Consider the following 26586-nt stretch of genomic DNA (forward strand, 5'->3'; position numbering starts at 1 on the left):
GACTTGAGCGTATTACCCCTACTAACCTGATGGAAAGTAATTTGTAGCTTTGTAATTACAAATTTTGACAAAGCTTATACAATGATTGAATGCACCATTATTTTATTATAACCAAGCATAAAAAGGTTATCTTCGCAAGTGTCTTAACTCTTAAGTTATTTTAGGTGGTAACTCAAGGTAAAAAAAATTATGCTGATTTTTCCTAAATTGAATGTAATGATTCTCCGTCGTAGTTCTCAAGTTCTAGACATATTGATTATGTTTATATATTCGTCCCATTGAAATAGAATCAAGGGTCAAACCTCATTCTGATCCTGTTACAGTGTCAAATATTGCACCATGACTTTTCTCGGTTTTTCCAAGTTTCGTTTAACAGGAAAACCAAAAAAGGGGCTTGAAGACGATTCTCGATTAAATTGCCTCGTTGACTTTTCGTGGCAGACCAAGTCCAACATGTATAGGCTAAATATTTTGGCGCAGAACTTTTACAGTTCCGGCTCTCAAACAACTTTTTTTCGTGGAACTTGAGGCTTAGTCTTACATATATAACATGCAATTAGGAAGCCTTTTCTTTCATTAGTTTTGGTTTTGCACACATTTTACGAGTTCTTTAACAACATGGATAAGACTTTTTGCTGTGATGTCAAAGTCCAACAACCTCGCTGTATCATTTTTGGCAATAGAGTTTTGAAGCTTTGGCTTTTCTTTTTTGTGTTCGTATCTCTCCTCTTTTTTTCCCAAGGAGAAGAGACCGGTACGAATGCTAACAAGGTTACTAACATCGGTGCAATCATTGATGCTAATTCGCGTATTGGGAGGGAAGAGAAAACAGCCTTGGAAATTGTTGTTCAAAATTTCAATGACAATAATTCAAACAATCACAAACTCTCCCTCTATATTCAGGACTCTGGAAGAGACCCCTTCCAAGCTGCAACTGCTGGTTAGTCCTCTTTTTATCTCAATTCTGCTTCCTTTCTGTTAGTCTGAATCTTCATATATCAGTGGGGCATTTTACTGATGGTTATATATATATATACTAAATCTGATTGCAGCTCAGAAATTGATTAAAGAAAAAGAAGTTAAAGTGATCATTGGCATGGAGACATGGGAAGAAGCAGCTCTGGTCGCTGAAATTGGAAGCCGAGCTCAAGTTCCAGTTCTTTCTTTTGCAGCACCAGCCATCACACCACCATTAGCAGCCTCTCGCTGGCCCTTCTTGGTAAGAATGGCTAATGGTGATTCTGAGCAAATGAAATGCATTGCAGCTATCATTAGTTCATTCAACTGGAAAAGGGTTATAGTAATTTATGAGGACGATGCCTTTGGTGGTGATTCTGGGAAGTTAGCTCTTTTATCTGAGGCTCTTCAAGATGTGGGTTCAGAGATTGACTACCGATTGGTTCTTCCACCATTTTCTTCTCTGTCTAATCCAAATACAGTTGTCCAAGGGGAGTTGATGAAGCTACTGAACATACAAGCTCGGGTTTTTATTGTTCTTCAGTCATCCTTACCAATGACAATACATTTGTTTGAAAAAGCTAAGAAGATTGGACTCGTGGGAAGAGACTCAGCTTGGATAGTTACAGACACTATCTCGAGTTACCTCGACTCGTTTAACAATTCAGTGATTTCCTCTATGGAAGGTACTTTAGGAATCAAGACCTATTATTCTGAGGATAGTAGTCCTTACAAAAAATTTTATCCCCAGTTCCGGAAAACTTTCAGAAATGAATATCAAGAGGAAGATAACTTTCAACCAGGTATTAACGCATTACGAGCATATGATGGTATTGGAATCATCACACAGGCCATGGAGAAACTGAAAAGTGATGAAACCAGTCCAAAAACATTGTTGAAAAATATTTTTTCAAGCAATTTTACTGGTTTAAGTAGTGAAATTCGTTTTAAAGAAGGCAAGCTGTTTCATGATCCTATACTAAGGATTGTAAACGTGGTCGGCAAAAAATATAAAGAGTTGGACTTCTGGTTGCCGGGGCTTGGGTTCTCAAAGAACCTTGTAAACAAAAATGAAACTGATTATGTTGGTGATATATCTGTAGATTTGGCTGGTAGAGTTACTTGGCCTGATGACTTAAAGCTAGTTCCAAAAGGATGGGCAATGCCTACAAACATAAAGCCAATGGTTATTGGAGTTCCGGCGAGAACCTCATTTGAGAAATTTGTTAAGGTTGAAGATGGTAAGTATCCAGGCGAGAAGAACTATGATGGTTTCTGCATTGATCTTTTCTATAAAGTTATAAGTGTTCTGGATTATGCCCTTCCTTATCGATTTGATCCCCACAATGGCACATATGATGAACTTGTTCACAAAGTCTACAACAAGGTAATCGCCCTTTATCTCTCAATTCATTTTTGTCAAATATTTTTATTGATAATTTTGATTCTTGTGTTATTAAGGATCTATGACAAAGATAAGTTTCATATAATTTGACCATACTTTCAAGCTGTCTCATACTTCTTAACCTCCGCCAATTAAATGAACCTTTTATCCCCGTATCCAGCTTATCATTCTTTTCCTATGATCATTATATTTCTGATAGCTACTCTTTGGAATCAATGAATCATTGGTGGTTAACCTGTTCCTTATACTAAACAATTTCTCAATTAGTTTAGTAATAAATAGGAGTTTCTTACACGTTACTGTGAAAGTAACCCGAGAATCTCTTTTCCTTTTAACAAAGGTCAATAAAGTCAAACTTTCCAAACACAACAGCTACACCATGTCTGAAAAAATAAAAAATCAAGCAATGTTGGATTCAATACCCATGAAACTTCTCATTCTTATTTTAATTTCCTTTATTTGTTTTTCTTGAATTTTCTATACTTCAGTTATACTTCGACGAAAGTTTGTAGATAAGTTGTTTGATTTTGACTTGGCCTTCTTGACACTTCGACGGTGATGTGAAGAAAAACTATGACGATGTCCAAGATGATTTGGATTCTTGTCTTGTTTTCTTTTTCTATAATTTTGTCTCTGATAAGATTTTTTTTTTTTGTTTTCTTGTGTACCAAATTCAATGGAAGACTTATGATGCAGCTGTCGGCGACATAACTATACTGGCTACAAGGACAGATTATGTGGAATTTACTCAGCCATATGCAGAGTCAGGGTTGTCTATGATAGTTCCAGCAAAGTCAGAGGGCTCAGCATGGATGTTCCTGAAACCCTTCACCGCGGAAATGTGGTTGGTGACTGGTGCCATCTTAACCTACACAATGTTAATAGTTTGGTTCTTGGAGCACCAGTGCAATCCTGAATTTAAAGGCCCATGGAAGAATCAGATTGGCACAGCACTTTGGTTCACGTTCTCCTCCCTTTTCTTTGCTCACAGTAAGTTTCCAAGAATACATAACTATTCTAACTTCTTGGAAAAATAAATGCATTCAACCATCTAACCCTCGACTGAGAGTCTGATAGAGACTTGCACCAAATTCCATCTCAAATTAGTAAGAGAAGTAATAATATACTAGCTGGCAAAAACAGAATTGATGGAAAGCACTTCCCTGATTAATAGCTGACAGCAAATATGGCATAAAATTCAAGATCAAATAAATAAATGGTCCATACATTGAGGCTTGTTTGTGGATAAAATTTAACGTTTAAAACCATTCATATTTCCATTGTTTGACTTCTGCAGGGGAGAAAATTTATAGTAACCTCACTCGTGTGGTGGTTTTAGTATGGCTCTTCGTTGTGTTAATCTTAAACTCAAGCTACACTGCTAGCCTAACTTCAATGCTCACCGTGCAGCGATTGGAACCAAATATTACAGATATTGAATGGCTAAAGAGGGCCAACGTGAAAATTGGCTGTGATGGAGATTCCTTTGTACGGACCTACTTGGAGGAGGTCCTGGAGTTTAAAAGTTATAATATCGAGAATGTCAGCAGTGAATACAATTATGAAGGGGAATTTAAGAGCAGCAACATATCTGCTGCCTTTCTTGAACAACCGTATGGGAAAGTCTTCCTCAGTCATTACTGCAAGCAATTTACCACTACCACACCTACGTACAGATTTGGTGGATTAGGCTTTGTGAGTATATTACTAAAACTTAATAAGGCATCTTATGTTTTTCAACAAGAAATTACCAGGAAAGGCTAAAAAGGAAAAGGGAAGAAAAATACTCAGTCCTCTCCAATGTTTCTAGACTTCTAAAATTTGCTGGTGCACTTGGAAGTTCAACTGAACTCTGAAGAAGCCAACCTAAGCATATGTATTTGCTTAGAATGTTGAACTCCTCCTAGCCTGGAAGAGATTAAAAAGGATAAGTTCATAGAAAAGAACAATAGTGTAATTTCTTTCTCCTAGTTTACCTAGCTATAAACTCATTCAAGGATTTTATTCTTTCCTGGAATTCGATGTTCTTTTAGAATTGCTATTCACCAACGTAACTTTGCTACAAAATTTGTTAAAAGAAACTTCTTTAACTCTCTATATGCAGGTATTTCAGAAAGGTTCTCCGATAGCCACTGATGTTTCAAGAGCCATTTTAAAGCTATCTGAAGATGGGACCCTAAAGTCATTGGAAGAAAAGTGGTTTGCTCCTTCCCCAGAGTGTTCAGCCAATGTAACCGACAGTAGAACCGATAGCTTGAGCATCCACAGCTTCTGGGGTCTTTACATTATATCTGGGGTCACATCCACCGTTTGTTTGCTACTCTTCCTTACTCGCTTACTAAAGAAATATTGCCGCCATCAAGAGGATTATGTAGGCAACTTATCTCCAGTCAATGTGAGTGTTTGGATCAAGGCAATTAGAGTTGCCAAATATCTTTATCATGGAGAGGTTTGTATTCAAGGGGATGCTTCAGCAGCTCCTCCAGCACCTAATATCGATGAATGGAGCTCTTCAACGTCGGATTATGTTCAGAGTCCAAGTCACACTAATATGGAGAATCTCGGGGCATCATCACAAGAAGAACAAACTGAGATTGAAATGGTATTCCAAGTTGTTAACAAAGAATCTTTGGCCGAGATATAAATATTTGTAACTTGTTTCATAGTTCATCTTCAATCCAGTTGTACTGTAAATATAGTTGTATCATTTTAGAATAATTCACCTCTTCCCGGTAACACCAGATGTGACTAAATGTTAAGTGTATTATTCTAAAGGTAGTCAAAATACCTTGTCCGGAGAACTTGAGCTCCATTCACAGACTAGTTTAACTAAATCATACATGCAACAAATGTACAAGACTTATAGAGTTCAAATTCTCATTCTCTCGCCACTAATGCTTGATTTGCACCCAACCCAAAATCTGTAGATCAAGTTTCAAGAGCAACAGTCAAGTTTAATTGTTTTGTCTTCACTATTAACTTAGCTAAGTCACTTTCTACATAATCAGGTCTGAATATTCATCCTTAACGAAACTAACTGTCATTAAGATACTGCCTTCCATACACTCTTAAGAAGCACGGCATGCAATGGTTCCTCAAATGCACTAACTTGAATAGGATTAGGAACTCAAATCCCTAATGCTATCCAATCAACTTTAAAACAATCTCCAGAGGACTGGTGTTAGTCCACAATGAATCTAGAAACTCATCAGCATCCTGCATCAAACAAAACTTGTCCCGAAAAGAGAGTAAGGTTTTAACACATCAATGACTTCTCTTCATATTCTTCAGGTACAAACAGATTCTCCAAATTCAGATTGTCATCGTACTCTATTCCATGCATCAAATTACCGGTAGCCTCTTCCTCTTCCACGTCCTCCCCAACCCCTACCCCTGCCTCTTCCACCACCCCTCCCACCATAAGATATACCTTCCAATGCTCTATTAACAAGCTGATTTTGCATACCACCAGCTCCACGGCCTTTCTTTGTCACCAAATTATTGGTTCCATTAGCTGCATTAGTAGGTCGCTTCACCCTGCACAACAATTATACAACATAGAATTTGTTTTGTTTAAGGGGAACACTATAGCAAGACTCAACTTCAGACATGTATGAAAGAGAGTAGTTTTATTTGATTCAATTTGATTGAAGTTAACATGGCTGATCAACCCCCACATCAGGTTAATCATGTGGGTCTGAATCTCAGTAAAGCCAAAAGACATGAAGGGTAGAAAGAAATCTAACAATTAGCAGAAAACAACAGTAACTTACCCAGTTGCAGTTGCACTGGGGGGCACAGAAGGTTTTACAGCTTCTTTCCATGAAAGATTGACACTCTTATCTCCAATAAATGCAGGTGTTTTTGAATGCAAGGGCTGAACAGGTAAATAATAAAAGATAAGCCGCTGAGAGTTTAGGCACACATGGCACATGCTATATAACTAGAAGAAAAATTTCACTCCCTTTTACCTTTGTCATAGCTAAAATGTTATTGCAGGTGCGTAATCCAATTGTAGTATTCTGCTTTAGAGCTTTCTGCGAGCAGAAAATTAAGGATAAAGTCAAAATGGAAACAGAAAACAAACTAAAATATAGGTTCTTTTAAGAATAAACTCACAATGCTATCCTTTGCTTCATCAGATTTAGCAGCCGCCATTGCTTTGTTGTGCTCAGCCATTCCCTGAGTTAATTTCTTCATGGTGGCCCTAGTTAGGTCTTCAACACTAGTCAATCTGGATCACCATTCATGAAAAAGATAGTATGAACAGTAGACAAGGAGCATTATCAACAATGATGACAACAATTTAAATGAGGAAGATAGGCTTGAGGACACTTCAAATTTTCCTTTCCATCGGAGCATGCTAGACTGGTTTGTGAATTTAGCTTGCAGCCAACCTGGACTTCTAAGTTGAAGTTAAACAATGGATTACAGCCTTACCTTAGGCAAGCCTTAAGCAATTATTTGTTCCTTAATGAATTGTGTAAAGATCATTTGGTAGATTGCATCTTTCTTTCTTTTTTCCCTTTAAAATAGAAGTCATTCGTAAATATCTCAAATAATTCATTAATTCTACATATATATCAGTTTAAGGACTTGTTTAAAACCAGGAACAAATGGGGGTAAGAAAGAAACAGGCCATTAACAGATGTCTGTCTGATCTACTCCATCTAGTGACACATAAATAGCTCGTATCAGATTTTATTGATATAATATTTTTGTTGCTCATCTTCCGTTCACTCTTACAACAAGAATTTTTAAGAGAAAAGAAACGAAGAATATGCCTTCAAGGAGATCAACTTATTGGTTACACCAACAAACAAAAATAAATTATGACTGTAATAAACAGAGAAAACTTTCATTAAAATACAGCAAGAAAAAAAAAATTAGTTATTTTATATTTTTTATAAATTTATAGCATAGTGGGGAAGAGATGGTAGGTTACCTCTCAGTGAAGTCCTTATAATGCTCTGAGAAGTCCTCCCCAAGCCTATCTGATGGTTGACCAGTCACAATCTTGTAACCACATAGACTATTTGTGGCATTGGGAGCCTGTGTAACAATAATAATCAAATAAGCATTGCGCAATATAAATTTATATAACAGGATGATCAGAAAGAAAATTTTGTTTTTAAATAAATTTGAAAAAAAAACCTTGTGAGCTAAATGGTGAAATGAAAACAACAAGCATTCGACATAGGTAAAGTTTGTTTCTTCTCCAGTCTTCCTCCGAGGCATGTAATTCTGAGAAAGAAAGAAAGAAAAAAAGATTTACAAATAAACAGAGCCAATATAACTATAAACACATGTTAGACATTTATTATCACAAAACTCCAAGAATTCAAAAAGATATGATAAGAAAATGCATGCCCATACCTTTAAAAGCTGAACAACAGAAGGAAGAATCTGGCGTGAATCCTGCGGTGTTGTGTAAGGACAAATTTCTGCTAAAGCTTTGAGCAAATCTAGCTTTCGTTCCTCCGGAAGCTGTAAGACACGAACATTTTAGAATATATTCCTTACCACAATACTAGCTACTCAGTAGAACAAATAGAAGGTCATGCCAGAGTCTTCAATTAAAAAAAAAAGGTTCCCCAAAAATTTCTACAAAAAAAAAAAAGACTTTCCCATTTTCAGGGAACATTCAGATGTACAAAAATGACCAAGAGACAAGTCATCATATTTAAGAAACCTTTCCAGAGCTTCTAAGGCATTGGCATTTTGAATTTTTGTAATAAATGGACGTTAGTATATGTTAAGGTGTTCATAAATTTTATAAATGCAGCTGATATTATTGCCTATGTGCAGCTTTCCAGCAAAGTCTGCTGCCATTCAGAATTTAGTCTGAACCATATAACATGCAACTTTTGCATTAACACTTCCACGCCTTTTCCAGATTTCCCACCAACAAGAAGGAAAATAGATTAAAATAAACATATACTATTAACAAAAAATAAAGCCAAATAGAGGAATTCAAGTACTTCAAATAGAAAAAGATAAATGCCAAAGCTCATGAGCTCAAAGAAAAACTTTTAAGATTCATCAACATGCAAATCATCATAGTCACTCAAGATTAGAAAATTAATCAAAAGCACTTTTCATTCAGTATAAAAATAACACTGCTAACAGTTAAGAAGGAAATAACAAGAATGAATGCATTTTGACTGTAATGATATCAGCATTCATGCAAAATGAGCTTAGATTACATTTGTTGCAGTAATTGAGATCACAAAATAGTATTTCACCTTATCAAAAACAGGTATAATGTGCTTGTTTAAGTAGTTAAGGAACTTGCTGCCAGATGCACCTCTCTGTAAAATGATTTAGAGGTAAGAAACAGCTAAGAATGTTCATATACCAGAAGAATATTTAATGGACGAAAAGTAGATATTCATTAATATCATATATTGTCCCTACCACAAAAAATGGAAGAGCCATGAACAGGCATGATATCAACCTATCTATATGATCTGCATCTGAAACCTGCATCCAAAAGCCATTTGAATAGTTACACAGTAAGTTCCCAACAATGACAGTGCAATGGTGAACCTCAACAGGACAATGTTGACTAGTAAAACTATTTTTAATATTTTATGGTACCACACCCTTTCTAATGAATATATACACTAATTTATACAAAGAGGTAATTTGATATATGTAATGCATCATAAAGAAAAGATTCAAAGCCAATATTCAGCAAACAAGCACTCACATCAAATTGTGCATCTAAATCAGCCTGCCCTTCAATTATTCCAATAAGTTCCGTCAAGCGCTCAGGAGGAGCTTTCTCCCCAAATAAGCTCAAACTTTTTAGGAAGTCCATAAACATTCTGAATTCAGCTCCAGTTACGTCTCCTAAACTCTGCAATGGAATTAAATAAAATAAATCCAGTATCTTCCACTCCAAGTTCAAAATTGAAATTTTGCAAATCTGGGGGAAGAAGGAGAGACTAGATACAATGATGAATGTTAAGGTAGTAAAATCAAAGTAGTACCTTCTTAATTAAATCAGTTATATGCCTTTCCATTTCCTCCTGAGGCCTCAACAGTTCAGTTGTAAGAGGAAAAACCTACAAATGTTGTTGATTTCCCCTCACTTATCATCACAAAACAAAGCACAAGAATAGCAACAATGGGCAAACCTTGAGGCAGTCCTAACCTTATCTCTTATAAAGCACAAAACCTTGTCACGAATAGTGTCATCTTGACTTGGCTCCTCAACATTCCAAATGTGCTTGAATAGTGCTGTCAAGGACTCTGCATTCAAAAATAATCTAGTCATCAAGGGATAAAACCAGAAAGAAAAATTCCAGAAAATGAAGGCTTGCATCATTGATTCATACCAAATTTACAAGGATATGACTGCATAAGAAAGTGGTTGATTACACTTCTCAAGACAAACATCATAATCTTACTTAGTATTTCATTAGGTAGATGCCCAAAGTTCCTTTATTCACAAAGCTCTTGACCTACCCTAAACAACCCAAACATGTTCTTGCCCATTCAAGAGGAAAAGAAATAGAGGCAACATGAACCACAAGACCCACATTTATAGCCATAAGTCACATTAAAAGAAGCACTTCATCAAAAAAGCAAAATAACCAAATGTCATGAATTGAGGAGACATTAGACAACCATGAAAGGTGCCTTGACTGATAAAGAATGCTATCAACTCAAAGTATCAATATAACCAGACTTGAATTCGAACAAATTTGGTCTAAAAACTCAAACACGTAACATTACCAACAACTTATAGTCAAATTTCACCATTACAAAAATTTTAATGCGTACATCTAGTAGACTTCCTGAGAATGTAACATTACCTTTCACATCCTGCCTCAATACAGACATTAGGGCTTTATGAACAGCATCGCGCTCGACAATTTCCTCTAGAAGAAACAAAGTAAAGCTAAGACGAGGTTAAATACACAAAAAAAAAAAAAAAAAAAAAACCCAAATGCTTTGACATAGTGATTGTAAAAACTAGTAAAAGAATTCCATTTTTACCAGCAGTAAGGAGTTGCCCTAAAATGTCTACTATTTTAGAAATATACTCCTTTGTATCCTTGCAAAATAAAGGAAGCCCCCGAATGGCTTGCACCCGAACCTATAAAAAAGTTTAAATTTAATTCGACTGAAAATAATTAGTAAAAATTCTACTTCAATTCCCCCAATTTTGTCAGTAGCCAAATATGGTAAATAAAATAAAATAAGATAGTATTTTATTAGTAAAAAAATGCGAACTAACAGCCAAATCTTCTTCTTCAATCAAATCGAAATGGGCATTGAGAGCACGGCTGGAGAGGTTAGGGAAGAACTTGAAGAAGCGAGGAATTAGCTGCGCAGCCAATTGCTTCGCCTTTAAGCTTGTTTTCGTGGCATCGATGATTCCTTCGTAGTCTTTCACATTCTGTATCAGAAATTAGACAAGTTAAAAGATAGAAAAGGAAAACCCTAGGAATATAAAAAGAGATAGGGAGGGAGGGAGAGGCCAACCTGAGACTTATCCTTTGCCTCGTTGAGGCGTTCCCCGAACTCGTAGAGCTTCTCGATTTGCTTGGCTTCCTCGGAAGTGTCAGTCATTTGGTGGATTTAAAGGATGGATACAACTGAGAGACTGAAATTAAATAATATTACCATAAAAAAATAGAATTTAACTGAAAAAATTATACTATTTTGAGAAACAGAGAAATTTTAAAAAAATAGTACTTTAAGTGGGTTTTCTGGGTTTTTTATTCTCTGTTTGGTTACTGGGAAACTAAGACAGAAAAAAACGAAAGAGTGGAATTAAATGAGCGTAAAGAGTGAAAAGGAGGAAACCTGAGAGAGAACTTGGAAAAGAGTCAAGGGTTTTTTTTTTTTTTTAATTCAAGAAATAACGAAGAAAGAAGAGGACGGCTATTTTCGTTTTAATGGGACCTCCTCGACTCGCCCGGTCCCTGTCCCTGTCCCTGTCCCGGTCCGGCCCATTACTATAACATTATCCGTTTTTCACTTTTTCTTCATCAAAACGACTCTGCTTTATCATTTTTCTATTTCTGCGCAGCATTTTAGGTTTGCGGTCCGTGACTTAATAACATGTGAGCCGTTAAAACCCACAAGCCATATGTTTAAATCAATACGCCACCTAATGACAACTATCAAAAACTGCCATATTGAAATTTACTTTTAAGCTTTTTTTTTATGGGTTAACTTGAGCATGAAGCTAGCATATTTTTGGTTTATTAACTTTTTTAGTTGACTTTTTGTGTTAATTTATTTAATTATATGTGTTTTTAAGTTAAAATACTTGAGTTCTTTATCATCATAATAAAAAAATCAGAGTTTCCAATTTTCCCAGAAAAAAAAATAGAGTATAACAACTCATATAAAAATAATCCCTCTTCAATGTTCACTCAGGAACACAACAAATCATCTCAAGACCATCCTCTTTCCTCGAGATAATTTCAATAATTTCTTGAAAGTGGAACAAGTAGTATCGAGCAAGACCTCTGATAAAAACATTATTCCTTCAGACTTCTTCGAAAAGAAGAATTTCCGTTCAGCAAAAGTCATTTAAAGAAGTTATAGAATGGGCATGTCTAGAGCTCGCAACACATCCTTGAACTCAAAATCACGTGGTTCTTTATTAAAACGATCAACCAGCTTGTACCTCGCATCATTCAGATAAAAAGATAGTGTGGTTTCTAGGAGCCATTTCGATTCCTCATCGCTAAGCTTGCTGGTGAAAACAATATCTCCACGAATGAGTACCAAGTCCTTGCTTTCTGCAAATTCCGTGTAAAAGGTTGCACTGAAATAAGGAGCTGCTTGAGTTCCTCTTGCTTTGTAATCTTCAAGACCAGTGAAAAGCATGTGTGGTAACTGCACTGCAAGAAAATTTTGAATAGACATTTGAGCAAACTAACATGTTCATTGAGGGATACAAACTTGTTTGTCTACTTCACTAGCATCTAAAAATCCTGATGAGGGAGCCTACTGCGTAACATAGACAAAAATGCTAACAGATTCCATAAGCATTCATCACAAATATTTGGAAATCAACAACTGAAAGGTAACGCTTCTTTGATTTATTATCCATACACCAAAATGGTCAATCCATTGAAACTCCTGCAGAAATTCCTCAGAAAATTAAAAATAACTCATAGCCAAGGCATTTCCAAGGCTCTCCTGAACTACAGAAGCCATACCAGCTATGATGCTTTGCCTCATAGTATCATACCAACAGTAAGTTAAAGAAAAGAATGACAAACTTGTGAATAGTTATGACTGTAAACCGATACTATCTTGATCGATAACAAACACATTACTGCATTTAATTGCTACACACACAATTCAGTAACTCATAACATAACATGATTATGAGCATTCTGTATACAAAATACTTTCCCTAAGTTGAGTCCAAGATTATGTAGTTCATAGACCAAAGAATTCAACCAAGACACACAGAAGAAATCAACTTTCATGTAAAAACAATATGACAAAATTCAGAGACTAGTGAACAAACCTTGAGCAAACATCGTTGTATAACCACTTCCTCTCCACAAAGGAATGACAAAATATCGGCTGCTAGGACAGATAGAAGTAAGACTAGCAAGAATTACGATACCAAATAATGTGTTTGCAACAACAAAAAACTACTATAGAACAAAATGGATTACCAATCTGAGCCTCTTTGTTCCAATAAACGGTAAAGTTTTGCCTTCATGGTCAACCCAATATGACCTCTTCCCAAGTGATACTGAACATAAAAGAAAATGCTTAATCAATTTGTTCTCTTATAATATAATAACATAAAAAATGAAAGGGAAAAAATAAAGAAAAAGTTGAGTAATTGGGTACATTACATCATCCCAAATAGAAGCAAGGTCCTCAGGTGAACGGTTCTTTGCTCTGTCCAAATCCATTATGGAATCCAATGGCTTGGGTTTTAAAGGCGTAAACCCAGTCGCGAACCTCGAAGTCCTGCAAAAGCCAAGCGAACCCCATTTCAAGAAATCTCCTGGGATCGCTTCATTTTGCTGGTTTTTGACATGTTGTTGCAAAGAGAAAGCAGAGAAGCTGCGCTTTGGAAGCCAAGAAGAAGATGGTGCTTCGTTGAGGAGGATAGTTCTCAGTGAAGAGGAAGTTTTTGTGGTTCTGGTGATTCTTGACGTTAACCGTTGCATAGCTTCGAGTTTTTAGGTGCGCCGTCAACTCAGCTCCAACTCGACTCGATGGGTGATTTTATCAAACGATGTGCGCGCAATTGCAGCGTAGCGAATTTCTAAACTAGAGAGAATTCAGAGAACTACGCGCGCTGATTGTGAACATAACAAAACTTGGATATACCCACAAACTTTGCCCAAATACGTTTGTCTTTTACAAAAAGTTTTTTATCTTGGGCTGGATTGAGGTCTTGTTATCACAATCTAATGATACTAGATCTAGCCCACTGGAAAATATTACGAAAAAGGAAAGTGGGATCTGAAAATATCAATGGCCTAAAACCTCTCAAGTGCAAATCAACCGTCGATCAACTGATCAAACTCTTCAGCTCAAAGGGGTTGACCGTCCAGGACCTAGTTGTTCTGTCAGGTGAAACAAACCATCGGCTGTGCTCATGGCAAGAACTTTGCGGGCCGACTCAACTATTTTAAGTGCACTCAGCAGCAGAACCTTCCATAAATCCAAGGCTACTAAAGGCCCTAAAATAGTCGTGCCCACATGTTGGTAGCAATGCTGACATTGTTGCTTCATTTGATGTCACCACGCCATTTTTATTCGATCATATGCTTATTATGCAAATATAGAGAGCAAATTGGGCTTGTTAGCAACGGATCAAGGTCTATTTTTGGACCAGAGGACCAAGCCTCTGGTCGAATCTCTTGGTCAGGATAAGGCAAAGTTCTTCCAGGCCTTATAAGCAGCGACGGACAAAATCCGCTCAATTGGTATGGGGAAGAAGGCATGGAGAGAAAAGGAAAAGATTGTAGCATGCACATAGAGAAGAGAATTTTTAGATTCTCTCTGAAACTATAATGACCTCGATCAATATAACAGTTGCACATGAAATAGAAAACAAAGAAGTACATTCAAATTCGGAGTTCACTAAACTATAATTAATTAATTGTATGCATATAGCTGTCTCAAGTGGACTTTAAGAATTGGCCGAAAAAGGTGGACTTTAAGAAAAGGCCACAAAATCCTTGTACTCACTTTCCGTTTCCCCTCCTTCGCCTCCATAATACGAACCAAAAATAAGCGGAAAACTCTTGTACCATTGAAGAAACACCGAAACCTACAAATTACGGCGATGAGAGCCGTGGTCCAAAGAGTCGCCTCTGCCAGCATAGAGGTCAGTCTAAAACCAATCCACCTTAAACTACAAATAATACCTGCTTATTATCCTAAACATCAACTTAGCATTTTGTTTTCCCAGGTCGATGATCGCCTTGTGTTGGAAATCGGATCCGGTCTCCTCGTTCTCATTGGACTCCACGATTCCGACACCGAATCTGACGCCGATTACATGTAATAAAACATTTCCGTGCATTCTATCTTATCCAATTCATTAGAATTTTTAATTTTTTTGCAGTGATGAAAATGAAATGGTTAATCTTTTGCAGATGTAGAAAGGTTTTGAACATGAGATTGTTCCCTAATGAAAGTACTGCCAAAGGATGGGACCAGAATGTAATTTCCCGTTTTCCTTTCCAAATTGCTGTGTAAAGAGTTGAGGTTTTACACTAAGATTAAAGTTGTGACTTCAATTTTTGGTATAATTTTCAGGTCATGCAACGTAATTATGGAGTTCTACCAGGAAATCCTGATGCTTAAATTTTTTTTTCCATTGTTTCTTGGCCCTTCTAAACAAAAAAGAAAAAAAAAAGAAACGAATTCTGAATTCTAAAGTTGTTTGGCATTGCAGTGAGCCAATTTACATTGCATGGATTCTTGAAGGGTAACAGGCAAGACTTCCATGTAGCAATGCCACCACAGAAAGCAAAACCGTTCTACGAATCTTAAGTTGACAAATTCAGAAAAGGTTATAAACCAGACGCAATAAAAGGTTATTTCCATTTAACATCAATTACTGAATTTTTTTTCATCTTTTAAATAAGTTTTAGATCATTTGTAATGCATTGATGTATTCTTTTATATTATTCAGTACTAAATAGAATGTCTTTGAATGTAAAGATGTAAATTAACAATATTCTAAGCACAAATGTATGTTGATGATAGATCTATATGCTAAGCATTAACAGCATGTGATATAGAAGCTTATACTCAAAGACTCAATTATTTTCACAAACCTATTGAGCGTTTTGAACCATGTACGAATCAAATCTGTCATGTTACTGATGTCGTTTAGACAATATATGCAGCCAAATAGTTGTTTGCCAAATATTCAATTAGGTACTGGAGATGTGCCCAGACCAAGTTTTAAGAGCAAAAGATTGTCTCAAACATACTGTAATTTATTTAGTAGATGATGAATAATGTGTATAGAGTTATTTTTGACTCATTTTGGTCATATGGTGTAGATGGAGTATTTGGAGCAATGATGAAGGTGAGGCTCTCCTACCCCCAAAGTGTCATTTCTCCTTGCTTTCTGAGTAGAAACTTTCTTCAGGAGGTATTCTGACTCAGATCTTTATACTTATTTAAAGGTTCGTTTGGTCAATGATGGGCCAGTAACAATGCAGCTTGATTCGCAACCACCGAAGTGAGTATCACTAGCCTTAGTGATCTCTCTAATTGTTTAATATTTAGTTATTGTCATGATTAGTGTTCCACAATCAAGTCAGAAATTTACATGCTAAAACAAGGTTGAACCTTTTCAGGAATACAACTGAGATGGCAGAAGAATCCTAAGTTGATGGATTGGATACTATTTCTTGACAGATCTTTCTAGAATTTGGTCACAAACACCTAAAATTTTAGATAGTTTTGTGGGTGTAAGACAATAATGTACTACTATTCAGATGGAAATTCAACCTTTTTATATAAAATCAGCTTTTAGAAATTTCTTTTTCTACTGAGTTAGGGATTCAAGAAGGTCAGGGCTTCTGTTTTTAGTAATTCTCGACTACTGAAATTTTTTATTATTACCTTATGCAACCTCTCAGTTGTAATGGAAATTTAAAAAGAACAGAAAAGAGAACCCCAGGTTTGAAAGCTATGAAGCTGGATGCATATTTTTTTGAGTCCAAAAGTCACAAATGCAATGTTGGATGACAACAGATTTAGGTACAACAACTAAATAAGTTACTGAAGTCCCTGTCATTTATATACAGTGATGGCCAAGCAAGTTACCTTCAATATGCGACCCTTTGAAAACCAGAAGTCATCTGCATCTCTTCTTGACCTCCTATGAAGTTGTTTGAATGATCATTGCAGCTGTAAATAGTGCCTCTTTTCCAAGGGATGAAATCTCAATGCTCCTACAACATGAGATATACAATGCACTTCTTTAAGAAATAAGGTGCAGCAAAATCGACATTGATATGTTAGCCACTCCACATGATCCTAGAGCTTGATTGCTCATACTGACATAATTGTTGCGCGCATAACATGTAGTAACATTACAGCCTTAGCAGAAAAGAAAATATAGAGAAATAAAACGAAGAAAATTACAGAGAGATAAATGAAGCTTACTTATCTGCTCCTCTTAGACTATTGAAAGCTGCAATAACATTCTTAGATATTTCCACGAGAGAGCTGTCTATTTCCGCTTCCTTGCAATTAGACAAGCCAGGAAGATGTTGCTGAGATGACATGGACAAGTAGGCCTGGAAGAGAAATTATAAAATCTAAGCACATAAAACAAAAAGGGCAAATATTTTGCAGAGATTAACTTCATAGAAGTTTTGCATTAGTGTTTAACAATGATCTTGAATCCTTGAATTTCTTGTTTCAAAAATTACTCTACAAGACCAATTTTCAGAGCTAATATCACAGAAATATTCAACCTTTTAGCTTCAAATTTAGATTTTCAATTGTCTCGTGACTTTCATGTCTTATCTACAAGACTACAACAACAAGGCAAAACGCGAGATTAAGTTTCTCAACTCTCAATTACCCTCATATCTGCAGTGAAGATAATTCTGATTAAGTTTCTCAACTCTCAATTACCCTCATATTAATAGGTTGAGCAAAACACAAAACAAGATGGATGGAATTTTTTAATATGGACCATGGCAACAATCACACATACTACCAATGGAAAAATCATCCCTCCAAGCACCTGCCACTTAATCTCTCACAATGCAATTCCATTGATTGTAGCTTGTTTTGTTGCTCAAGAAGACGAATCAAAACAACAGCAGATATTCATCTCAACCATCTCTACTTGCAATAAAATAATTATTAAAAGCAAGGAATATCATCATCCTTAATAAAAGCATTAAGTTATCAGTATGGTTAACAAATAACGAGAAGACTCACTTGAAAAGCATGAGCCAAAAGCAATTGAACAACTTCTACATCAATTTTCTTTATAATGTTTTTTGTGCTGCTACTATTTGAAAAGGACTTCAAAACTCCAACAAACGTAGAATCTTCAGAATGACTATTTGATCTACGAGTACGAACAGAAGGCTGCATTACAGAATAAGAATATGTAAATTATAGGTTGGCCCAGACTTGTCTCACAATTTTCTGCATATAATATATGCACATGTGTGCATTTTCAGTAAAAACAAAATATTTCAATAAAATAATTTGACAAACCATTTACAACAACTCAACAACTAACCTTAGCAGTGTATTTAAGAAAGTACTGCACAATGAGTTCAAGCTTCCATTTAGGGTCATTAAAGACCTGAAAAAAGATTATAATGGTTGGAAATGCTGATCATGAAATACATTCATAAGAATAAAATGCAATTAGAAGAGGAATATTTAACATAGGTACTAAAAGATTAAAGAGAAGTGTAGCTATCATAGAAACATTTACATAACATTTTATTAAAGCCAAAGGAAATGCTGAGCATGTGATATGTCAAATATTAAAAAAAATCCAATCAGCAAGGATATTAACATAGTTACCAAAAGATTAGTTGAAGTGAAACACCTAAAACTAATAAGTGATGAAACATTTTTGACAGTGATGATGGTAATGAACTCCTACCATCAAAATTCAAAAGGAATATATAGTTTACCTAAAGAGTATGGTCAAAGGACAAAGGGATGCCTAAGTCAATTGCTCTGATAAAAGGTAACACCTGTTTATTTATCACCTAGACTTCCCAAGCATTATATGAACAGATCCATTCTTTTGGAATGAAAATGTGTGTTTGTGAGTATGTATAAATGACAACCTGAAGAAACGGGGAAAGTATATCTCTGTCATAAGTTAGCTCATCCAAGATTATCTCTACCAGAGGGGTTCTGCACCAAATCCACAGGTTAAGTGCCTAATCTACATATAGATATAAAACAAAAGTTATGAAGACAAAACTAAATCATCAAAACCATAGTCAAGCAATTACCTCACACCATCAGCTCTGGTAGTTTGACCTTTCATGTCTGCTTGCTTCTTTGAGATATCAAGCTCCATAATCTAGAGAGGTCCACAAAGTCAGAGATGACAGGGAAAATGATTAAGAAGTATCTTGTAGTTAACGTTATTTTGGGATCTAACCATTATCAAAAGTTTCTGCATAGCCATACAAGTAGTCTTTTGTACTTCAAGTAAAGCAATTGTGACATCATTATTATGATTCTCAGATGATTTTTCCATAGAAGTCTCAGAACAGCCAGACTCATCGATTCCAGCATAATCTTGGCACAGTCCACAGATTGTAGACAAGCAATCTTTCATTAAAACCTTGTAGTTGATTCTTCTTGAACCCTACAAAATAAATCTAGCATGAAAAGCCAATAGAAGACTCATAACAAAATAACTCAACCCATTTAATGAAATTTGTGAGAAGGTAATAAACAAAAGGTAGCAAAGAAATTAAAGGCTTAAAAACTAAACTAACCAGAAGCATGTTGAGTAAGCACTCCTTCAAAAAGCTCCACTTCATGCTTTCTGCAATATAAAAACTATGTGTCAAACCTTCCTGATGATTAACAAGCATAAAACATTAGATATTGGCTTACCTTTATACACATTGATACGGGGCACAAAATCTCCTTCAAGAACATTGACAAGATATTGAAACAGTAACATATTTCCTAAGGACTACAACAAAGTTGTGTTAGCAACAGTCAAAACTCATTTACCAACAAAATGAAAGACATAAACAATTACTATTATAGGACAGAAAATATAGGCCAACTACTAGCTAAAAGCAACAACCAAACAGTACAAGTAATATTACCATGGGCATTGTGTTACAATCGGTAGACATTTGTAATGCACTATTATGTGAGAGAACTTCAGTACTATATGCACACTTTCTGAAGTACTTAAAGTTGAAAGATGAAATATAAGGAATAAGTATACAAACCTTAGTATCCAGTCCCTTAGAAATTGTTTCATTAGCTAATTCAGCAAGACCTTGTACTAATTCATGAAAACCCTGGCAATGATAGAGACAATCAAACAAAAGCTAATGACGCTATGCACAAGCAATTGTAGTTACTACAATCAGCTTTCCTGCTTTTAGCACCATTTCCATATTGAACACAAAGAGTTCAACATATAAGAAACCTCAACTATTCATATCCCCAATAAACATTCCAAGGTTTAAAACAACTCCAACTCACATTGGGATCAAACAATCCACAGAAGTTTTTTTGAGTGGCTTCTCTCTCACTAGACACGACATCCAAAGAAACCATCAATGGCGACCATGCCTAACAAGCAACAAAGCCAAAATTAAATTATATAAACAAGCAAAACAATCAAATTAAAATGCAGAATCCACAAATACTTAAACCTTACTAAACATCATCAAGATGCCTATTTACCTCATTAATCACAATCAGATCACGCGAACCATTACCAGACGATTCAGATATATAAACCCGAGGAAAACTCTGCATTAAGAAATACGTTATATACTTTATTTCTCAAATGAATAAAGTAATGAAATCATAAGTTTAAAAAAAAAAATCAAAGTCAATTACCTTCTCGATCTCATTCAAAAGCTCATAACTAGACATTATAAGTTCTAGAGATTTGCCTTCCCTCAGGATTTGAAACACTGCCTCGACCATTTTTCTTTATTCAAAAAAAAAAAAAAAAAGCACATCAATCTTTTTTATTGCAAAAAAAAAATAATAATAATTTGATTTAAAAAATAATAAAAAAAGAGAATGTGAGAACATAGATTTACTCAGTAGGAGGAGTTCCGTTTTCTGGTACAAATGAAGCAGTACGCACGGCTTCCAGAAAATCAATACCTAAATTCAACGAAACAAAATAACAAAAAAAAAAAGAAGATTCTACAATTTAGTAAGAAAATTAATGTTATTAATATTAATGGAAGAGAATTTAATTCAAAGTGGAGAGAGTATACGAACGGTCATCTTTGGCGTCTTGAGAATCTTTGTGAGATTCGGCAGAGTCGAGGATTGCTAAAATGTTGGCTTCCATGCCTCCTCTGTTGATTCTTCCTCTTGCGTTGCTGCAATTATTGCTGATTTTTCTCTTCTCCATTTCTTTTTCTTCTTAATTTTCTGTTTCTTTCAGATTTCCAAACCCTAGTTCTTTTCTATTTTTCTCCCTCTGCCTCTCACCGTCGATTGTCGAAGCAGCAAGATTAGACGCGATTTGATTTATATTTGGCGGTGAAATAAGGGAAAAGATAGTAAAGAAATCAAAACCTAATTGAGAATTCCCGCCCAAATTCCCAATAATTTGTATAAAGGAAAAAAAAATAATTTCCGTTGCCGGGACTTGAACCCGGGTCTTTCGGGTGAGAGCCGAATATCCTAACCAACTAGACTACAACGGATAATTTAATGTTTAAAATTTGGTAAAGTATTATTAATCAATAAAACGGCAATTTTTCTTCTTCACTTTTGCTTTTTTATTGATCTACAATTAAGGAAATAAATAAAAACCTACGTTAAAACTCCATTTGGTTACCTTTTTTTTTATTTAGTTTTGAAAATATGAAATAAAAAACATACATTTGAAAATTTAAATCCAAAAGCAAACAATTGTTTTTTATTGATATTACAATAAAAAGAAAAGCCTAACAACAACAACAACACACTAAGTCTTATATCCTATACTTTATGGTTAATTGTATGAAAAATCAAATTAGAAAATCAAGTTAGATTGTGTTTGAATTTTTTTGTGTCATTCATTTATATCAATAACCATCTTTTCATTTAATTCCTTAACAATTATATCGTTTTTTTTTTACTTGCATCTATATCTTTCGTGATCTATCTCTAGATGTTTTATCTCTTTTAGATCTAAAGACTCAATTTTCTTAATCAGTGCACAATTAGGTATACGTTCACATGTTCAAACCATCACAAATGCCTCTCTTTCATATTATCTTTAATTCGAACTACCTTTAACTTTTTTCGAATATCTTTAGTTCTGATTTTGTCTCTTCTAATCTTATCACCTATCAATTTAAACATCATCATCTTCGTTACGTTTATTTTTTTCTCATATTGTTTCTTAACAGCCCAACACTCAATTCTATTTAGTAATTCAGACTTTACAGTTATTTTATATACCTTCGTTTTTAACTTCAAATGTATGTTATGATCATATAAAATACCCAATGCACTTCACCATCTCACCCATCCTGCTTGAATTCTATATTTGACATCTATTTTTATATCAGTATCATTCTAAATAATTGATCCTAAACATAAAAATTGGTTACTTTTTAGTGCTTTTTCACCATCCAACTTAATCACACTAGTATTCACATTCTTTTGACTATTAAATTTGCATTTCATATATTCAGTTTTAAATCTACTCAATTTAAAACCTCGAGACTCCAATGTACTCCTCCATAATTCTAATTTCGTATTAAGAGGATCACGAGTTTCAGCAACTAAGACTATATCATCAACAAATAATATACACCATGGCATCTTATCTTGGATGCGTCTAGTGAGTTCATCCATAACTAATGTAAAAAGAAAATGACTTAATGCTGAGGCTTGATGTAATATCGAGGCAATAGATTAAGCTATCTATCATGCCCCCAACCATCTTCATATTCGTTACCACTATTTCATACATATTTTTTAACTATGTTGATGTATCGTAAAGGGACTCATTTATTCATTAAAGCCCATGAAAACATCTATCGAGGAATTTTATCATATACTTTCTCCAAGTCGATAAATGTCATATGTAGATCTTTCTTTCTCACCCAAAAATCATTTAATAAAAGCCTCAAAAGGTGGATCACTTTTGTTGTGGAGCGTCCTAACATAAACCCAAATTGGTTTTTGGACATAATAACCCAACGTCGCAACTTACATTCATTTACTTTATCCAAAAATTTTATAGTATGACTCATAAGTTTTATTTTTCGATAGTTCGAACAATCTTATACATCACTTTTATTATTGTATAAAGGCACATGAGTGCTCTTCCTTTATTATTTTGGCATCTTTTGGGTACATCAAATTTTGTTGAAAAAATTCGTCAACCATCTTATTCTTATTTCACTAAAGCATTTCCAAACTTCAATCAGGATTTCATTTAGTCCTACAAATTTCTTTAATCTCATCATTTTCAAAACCTCTTTAACTTCATAACTTTTAATATTACGCTTAAATATATGATTTACATCATGAGAATGTATGTTTAACCCACTTCTATCATGCTTAAAACTGTTATTAAAAAGATTGTCAAAATAATTTCTCTATCTCTTTTTAATATTTTCATCATTCACTAAAACTATTTCGTTGTTACCTTTGATGCTGCTAACACCATTAAGATCTCTACTTTTCTTATCATTTATTTTAACAAATTTGAACAGTTCTTTTTTTTCAACTCTTATCTCTAGTTTTCTATATAACTTCTCATGAATCATATTATTTGAGTCTTGAATAGCTTTTTTGGTTTGCCTTTTTGTTGTCTTATAATTCTAATTACTCTTCTCATCCTTATTATTTCATAAATTTTTATAACATTCCCGTTTAACTTTAATTGTCTTTTTCACATCCTCGTTCCACCATCAAGATTCCTTTCCTAATGGTGCCTTACCCTTGGATTCTCCAAATGTCACTTTAGCAACCCTTTGAATTCTGACTGTAATATTTTTTTCACATTATTTTTACATCATCATCAGCCTTATGATCAATTATTTTTACTAGTCTATCCTTAAACACTGCCATTTTGTCCCTTTCAAGTTTCATCACTTAATACTTGATTCATGACTTTAATGTTTCTTTTTTGACCCCCTAAGGTGGAATAGATTGAGTATTAACAGTCTATGTTGTATAGTCATACTCTCACACGGTATAACATTGTAATCCTTACAATTATTTCGATCCTCTTTCCTTGTAAAAGAAAAATCAAATTGACTAACATTTGATTCATTCCTAAATGTCACAAAGTGTGATTCCCTTGGTAGAGAAAAAAAAGTTTAATGAAGTTCGTGAAAATTTGCAATTAAGAATGATTAAATAAATTTTAAAATAAAAAATTAAAATCAATAAATTGAAAATTCTTATTACATAGATTAAGTATGCAAATTTTGAAAAAAAATATTTAATAAATTTTAATATATTTTTTAAATAGACTTTTTCAATAAAATATTAATAAAAATTTTATCATTAAATAAATATCAATTAAATTTAAATTAAAAATATTTTTTTACATATTATTGATTTTCATATTTAATTTTATTAATATATCAATTTAGATTTTTTATTAAATTAGTTTTATAAATAAACTTCACAAACTTTATTTAAAAAATTTCATATAAGTTTTATTTTGTTGAATATAGAATAATATCTATTGGTTTGATTTTTTTTTTAATACTTTGTGATTGATGATGTGGTTAATTATATAAGTAATTATTTATCTTAAAACTGTATGCAAATACCGGTAACAATGAAAATATTATTGAAGTGATCATTAAAATATATAACAATTTAAAAATATATATATCATATTAAATTTTGTGTTTTTTGAATAAGCTACAATTATATAAATATTCTTTATTTGATTTTGACATAATATTAAGGTGAACTTCGCGTTTCTCTCAAAATTTAAATTTATAGTACTATTTATCAGTTGTGATGTATTTATTCTTATGCAATCATTTACCAGTGAAAAACTTTTCACATGACTTATCATGTCACAGACTAATTTTTTTCACCTTTATTAAAGAATAACCTAAAAATTTTGGTTAAGTTAATTTTTAACAAGACAAATTCAATTAATGCACTTTATATTATTAAATTAATTATTGATTTATTTTATAAATGAGAAAGATTTTTTAATAAATAATACTATTTTATCTTCCATCACTTAATTTAATGATTAAAATTTTTTTTGAAGATATAAAAATTTTAATTTCAAATCAAAATATATATTTTTCTTCTTAAAATGATTATATCCTCTTGAATTAAAAATAAATAATATTATTTTAATACATATATAAAACTCTTTATATTTATGTTATTATTTGATTCAAGAAAATCAATGTGGGTTAGATGAACAATGTTACTCTTTAAGATAATATCAAACATAAGTGTTTCATAGATCAGATATATAACCAAGATATTCTAGTCGGCGTTCAAGACTTTAGCACCCTCCTGACTTAACATCGAACTGGTGACTTGACTTTTTATGAAAATATGTCTTTGACTATAATAACTTACTATTAATATGATATTGGTTCAGTATAAAACTGACGGATTTAGTTTTGGACCTCCTGGTGATAGAGTCGTGACAATATTATCTTATACTATTTTTTAACATATGTAGATCGGTTAACTTGTCAAGATAATACTAAACATAAACGTATTCTAGCCGATATTCAAGACTCTAGGGCCCTCATACTTTAACGTCGAACTGATAGTTTGACTTTTATGGAGATATGTCTTTCACTATAGTAATTTATTATTAGCATCCTATTTATATAAAGAAAAAGTAAAGGAATAATAACCTAATAGAACAAAACTATGACAAAACATGATTACAACTTTACAAATAACTTGACATAAAATTAAAGTAAGATGACTCATCACAATTTTGACATAAAGTAAAGATGACTTATGACATAAAGTAGACATGACTTGACTAAAGGTAGACTATACATAAAGGTGACTTGACATAAAGTTATCTTGATGTGGAGGCATCATTATCAACTTTTAGAGTCTTTTAGAGAAACTGAAAATTATCACACGTAATTATACATAATTGGACTGAAACATGAAATATTTTATCTTGGGCACCATGAGTGACTTGCTGACATAAGCATCATTTGAGAGAATGATAAGTGTGTTATGGAAAGAGGTTGAGGTGTGAGTTATCTGCTCTTGGTGTGAAATTATATCATATGTTTTATAACGATTGATCTATATCAAAATCTTAAAAAAGGTCATGGGATTCTTACCATTCCATTTGTTGTAGAACTTCAGGAGGTTTCCAATAAGGATTCCATTTTACTGGTCCTGTATGGTCAAGTTCAAATCTGGTAGTTTCAGAAAGAGGTTCTGTCTAAGCACCATTAAGTCTGGTTTCATAGAGTACTTTAAAATATTCAGACATTTCGAACATCTAATTTTCTCCATATCCAAAAATAAGAAGCTGTACAAATATGCCGACAAACCCAAAAGATTCCAAAGATTTGAGTTTGCAAGAAAGAATAAAGATCAAAATATCAAAAGTTCAAAATGTTTTCTTTATGAAAAATCAGGACATTTTACAAAGAATTACCCAAAGTCAGATAAAAAATCAAACAATATGATCCAAGACTTTACTAATATCTATGGTATCAATCTCTCAGATGATGATCTAGAATTGATCTTTTTCCTTGATGATGAACAGAATGAAAGATCCTTGTTTATGATCAAGTAGTTTGATGATGCCAAGTCTGAAGAATCAGATTACTCAAACTACTCAGAAGAATTCACAAATGATCTATATTATGAGTATATGTTAGTCTAAGAACTTAAAAAAATCCAAACCCTCAAACCTTCAAAATTACCTTTAGCTTCAATTCAGATCTTCACTCACAAACATTCCCCTCCTATAATAGTCACAACTTTTTTTATACTAGTGCAGCCCAAACCATAGCAAACCCTCTTGTTTTACCCAAAAACTTTTGAAAAAAATAGAAAACCTTTTT

At 33.8% G+C, this 26586-nt stretch overlaps 5 protein-coding genes and 1 non-coding gene across 14 annotated transcripts; 2 read left to right on the plus strand and 4 right to left on the minus strand.

Moving 5' to 3' along the window:
- Positions 1-495: 495 nt before the first annotated feature.
- Positions 496-5080, plus strand: LOC111274998 (glutamate receptor 2.7-like). 2 transcript variants are annotated; one of them, XR_016334285.1, is made up of 5 exons: positions 496-940; positions 1053-2344; positions 3046-3352; positions 3660-4315; positions 4467-5080. XR_016334285.1 is itself a non-coding variant. In XM_022860061.2 (5 exons), exons 1-5 carry the CDS (start codon positions 619-621, stop codon positions 5004-5006), a joined length of 2859 nt encoding a protein of 952 aa, XP_022715796.2. In that variant the 5' UTR covers positions 496-618; the 3' UTR covers positions 5007-5080. The 2 variants fall into 2 exon arrangements, 1 of the variants encoding a protein (XP_022715796.2); XM_022860061.2 differs by having other exon boundaries at positions 3660-4057.
- Positions 5081-5107: 27 nt separating this feature from the next.
- LOC111275000 (apoptosis inhibitor 5-like protein API5) lies at positions 5108-11242 on the minus strand. Of its 3 annotated transcripts, none has more exons than XM_089755741.1 (17): positions 11183-11242; positions 10859-10971; positions 10611-10772; positions 10370-10469; positions 10186-10251; positions 9522-9619; positions 9358-9432; positions 9075-9224; positions 8780-8845; positions 8608-8673; positions 7739-7849; positions 7517-7606; positions 7308-7414; positions 6482-6596; positions 6334-6399; positions 6136-6239; positions 5108-5899 (listed from the first exon to the last, which is right to left on the minus strand). In XM_089755741.1, exons 2-17 carry the CDS (start codon positions 10943-10945, stop codon positions 5710-5712), a joined length of 1653 nt encoding a protein of 550 aa, XP_089611867.1. In that variant the 5' UTR covers positions 10946-10971; positions 11183-11242; the 3' UTR covers positions 5108-5709. The 3 variants fall into 3 exon arrangements, with proteins under 3 accessions (XP_089611867.1, XP_089611864.1, XP_089611865.1); XM_089755738.1 differs by having other exon boundaries at positions 10859-10979; XM_089755739.1 differs by having other exon boundaries at positions 10859-10979; positions 11072-11242.
- Positions 11243-11672: 430 nt separating this feature from the next.
- On the minus strand, positions 11673-14022 carry LOC111275003 (uncharacterized). The gene is made up of 4 exons (XM_022860074.2): positions 13210-14022; positions 13024-13103; positions 12870-12928; positions 11673-12231 (listed from the first exon to the last, which is right to left on the minus strand). The coding sequence occupies exons 1-4, from the start codon at positions 13528-13530 to the stop codon at positions 11927-11929; spliced, it is 765 nt and encodes a 254-aa protein (XP_022715809.2). The 5' UTR covers positions 13531-14022; the 3' UTR covers positions 11673-11926.
- Positions 13210-21225, minus strand: SNI1 (negative regulator of systemic acquired resistance (SNI1)). 6 transcript variants are annotated; one of them, XR_016334287.1, is made up of 16 exons: positions 20822-21222; positions 20635-20701; positions 20426-20519; positions 20267-20335; positions 20063-20152; positions 19804-19875; positions 19454-19535; positions 19333-19382; positions 18990-19199; positions 18838-18908; positions 18667-18736; positions 18102-18167; positions 17792-17944; positions 17003-17136; positions 16661-16788; positions 13210-13327 (listed from the first exon to the last, which is right to left on the minus strand). XR_016334287.1 is itself a non-coding variant. In XM_089755742.1 (15 exons), exons 1-15 carry the CDS (start codon positions 20955-20957, stop codon positions 16716-16718), a joined length of 1437 nt encoding a protein of 478 aa, XP_089611868.1. In that variant the 5' UTR covers positions 20958-21221; the 3' UTR covers positions 16516-16715. The 6 variants fall into 6 exon arrangements, 3 of the variants coding, with proteins under 3 accessions (XP_089611868.1, XP_022715801.2, XP_022715808.2); XR_016334288.1 differs by lacking the exon at positions 13210-13327 and adding an exon at positions 14371-14642; XR_016334286.1 differs by lacking the exon at positions 13210-13327 and adding an exon at positions 14548-14685.
- LOC111275004 (D-Tyr-tRNA(Tyr) deacylase family protein) lies at positions 14568-16370 on the plus strand. The gene is given in 8 exon segments (XM_089755743.1): positions 14568-14699; positions 14784-14875; positions 14971-15037; positions 15134-15161; positions 15270-15413; positions 15889-15914; positions 16015-16070; positions 16189-16370. Coding segments are annotated over 8 exon segments (486 nt in total). The 5' UTR covers positions 14568-14657; the 3' UTR covers positions 16220-16370.
- On the minus strand, positions 21183-21255 carry TRNAE-CUC (transfer RNA glutamic acid (anticodon CUC)). The gene has a single exon. It is a non-coding gene; the product is annotated as a tRNA-Glu (tRNA).
- Positions 21256-26586: the final 5331 nt, after the last annotated feature.

Source organism: Durio zibethinus, chromosome 26 (genome assembly GCF_047325235.1).
Source record: "Durio zibethinus cultivar Kanyao isolate XHJ-2024 chromosome 26, ASM4732523v1, whole genome shotgun sequence".
Lineage (NCBI taxonomy): Eukaryota > Viridiplantae > Streptophyta > Magnoliopsida > Malvales > Malvaceae > Durio > Durio zibethinus.

Bases quoted from the DNA above. Each gene is read 5' to 3' on its own strand.
- LOC111274998 (XM_022860061.2), top strand. From the start codon at position 619: ATGGATAAGACTTTTTGCTGTGATGTCAAAGTCCAACAACCTCGCTGT. The intron at 3,353-3,659 runs GTAAGTTTCCAA...TGACTTCTGCAG, and splicing joins CTCCCTTTTCTTTGCTCACA to GGGAGAAAATTTATAGTAAC. The intron at 4,058-4,466 runs GTGAGTATATTA...CTCTATATGCAG, and splicing joins GATTTGGTGGATTAGGCTTT to GTATTTCAGAAAGGTTCTCC.
- LOC111275003 (XM_022860074.2), bottom strand. From the start codon at position 13,530: ATGCAACGGTTAACGTCAAGAATCACCAGAACCACAAAAACTTCCTCT. The intron at 13,104-13,209 runs GTAATGTACCCA...TTTTATGTTCAG, and splicing joins TTGCTTCTATTTGGGATGAT to TATCACTTGGGAAGAGGTCA. The intron at 12,929-13,023 runs GTAATCCATTTT...CTGTCCTAGCAG, and splicing joins GAACAAAGAGGCTCAGATTG to CCGATATTTTGTCATTCCTT.
- SNI1 (XM_022860066.2), bottom strand. From the start codon at position 20,957: ATGGAGAAGAGAAAAATCAGCAATAATTGCAGCAACGCAAGAGGAAGA. The intron at 19,536-19,803 runs GTTTGTATACTT...ACTTTGTTGTAG, and splicing joins CTAAGGGACTGGATACTAAG to TCCTTAGGAAATATGTTACT. The intron at 19,200-19,332 runs GTTAGTTTAGTT...TTTATTTTGTAG, and splicing joins GCTTACTCAACATGCTTCTG to GGTTCAAGAAGAATCAACTA.
- LOC111275000 (XM_089755741.1), bottom strand. From the start codon at position 10,945: ATGACTGACACTTCCGAGGAAGCCAAGCAAATCGAGAAGCTCTACGAG. The intron at 7,415-7,516 runs GTTTTTTTTTCA...ATTGTTACACAG, and splicing joins TTCACCATTTAGCTCACAAG to GCTCCCAATGCCACAAATAG. The intron at 6,597-7,307 runs GTAACCTACCAT...ATGGTGATCCAG, and splicing joins TATAAGGACTTCACTGAGAG to ATTGACTAGTGTTGAAGACC.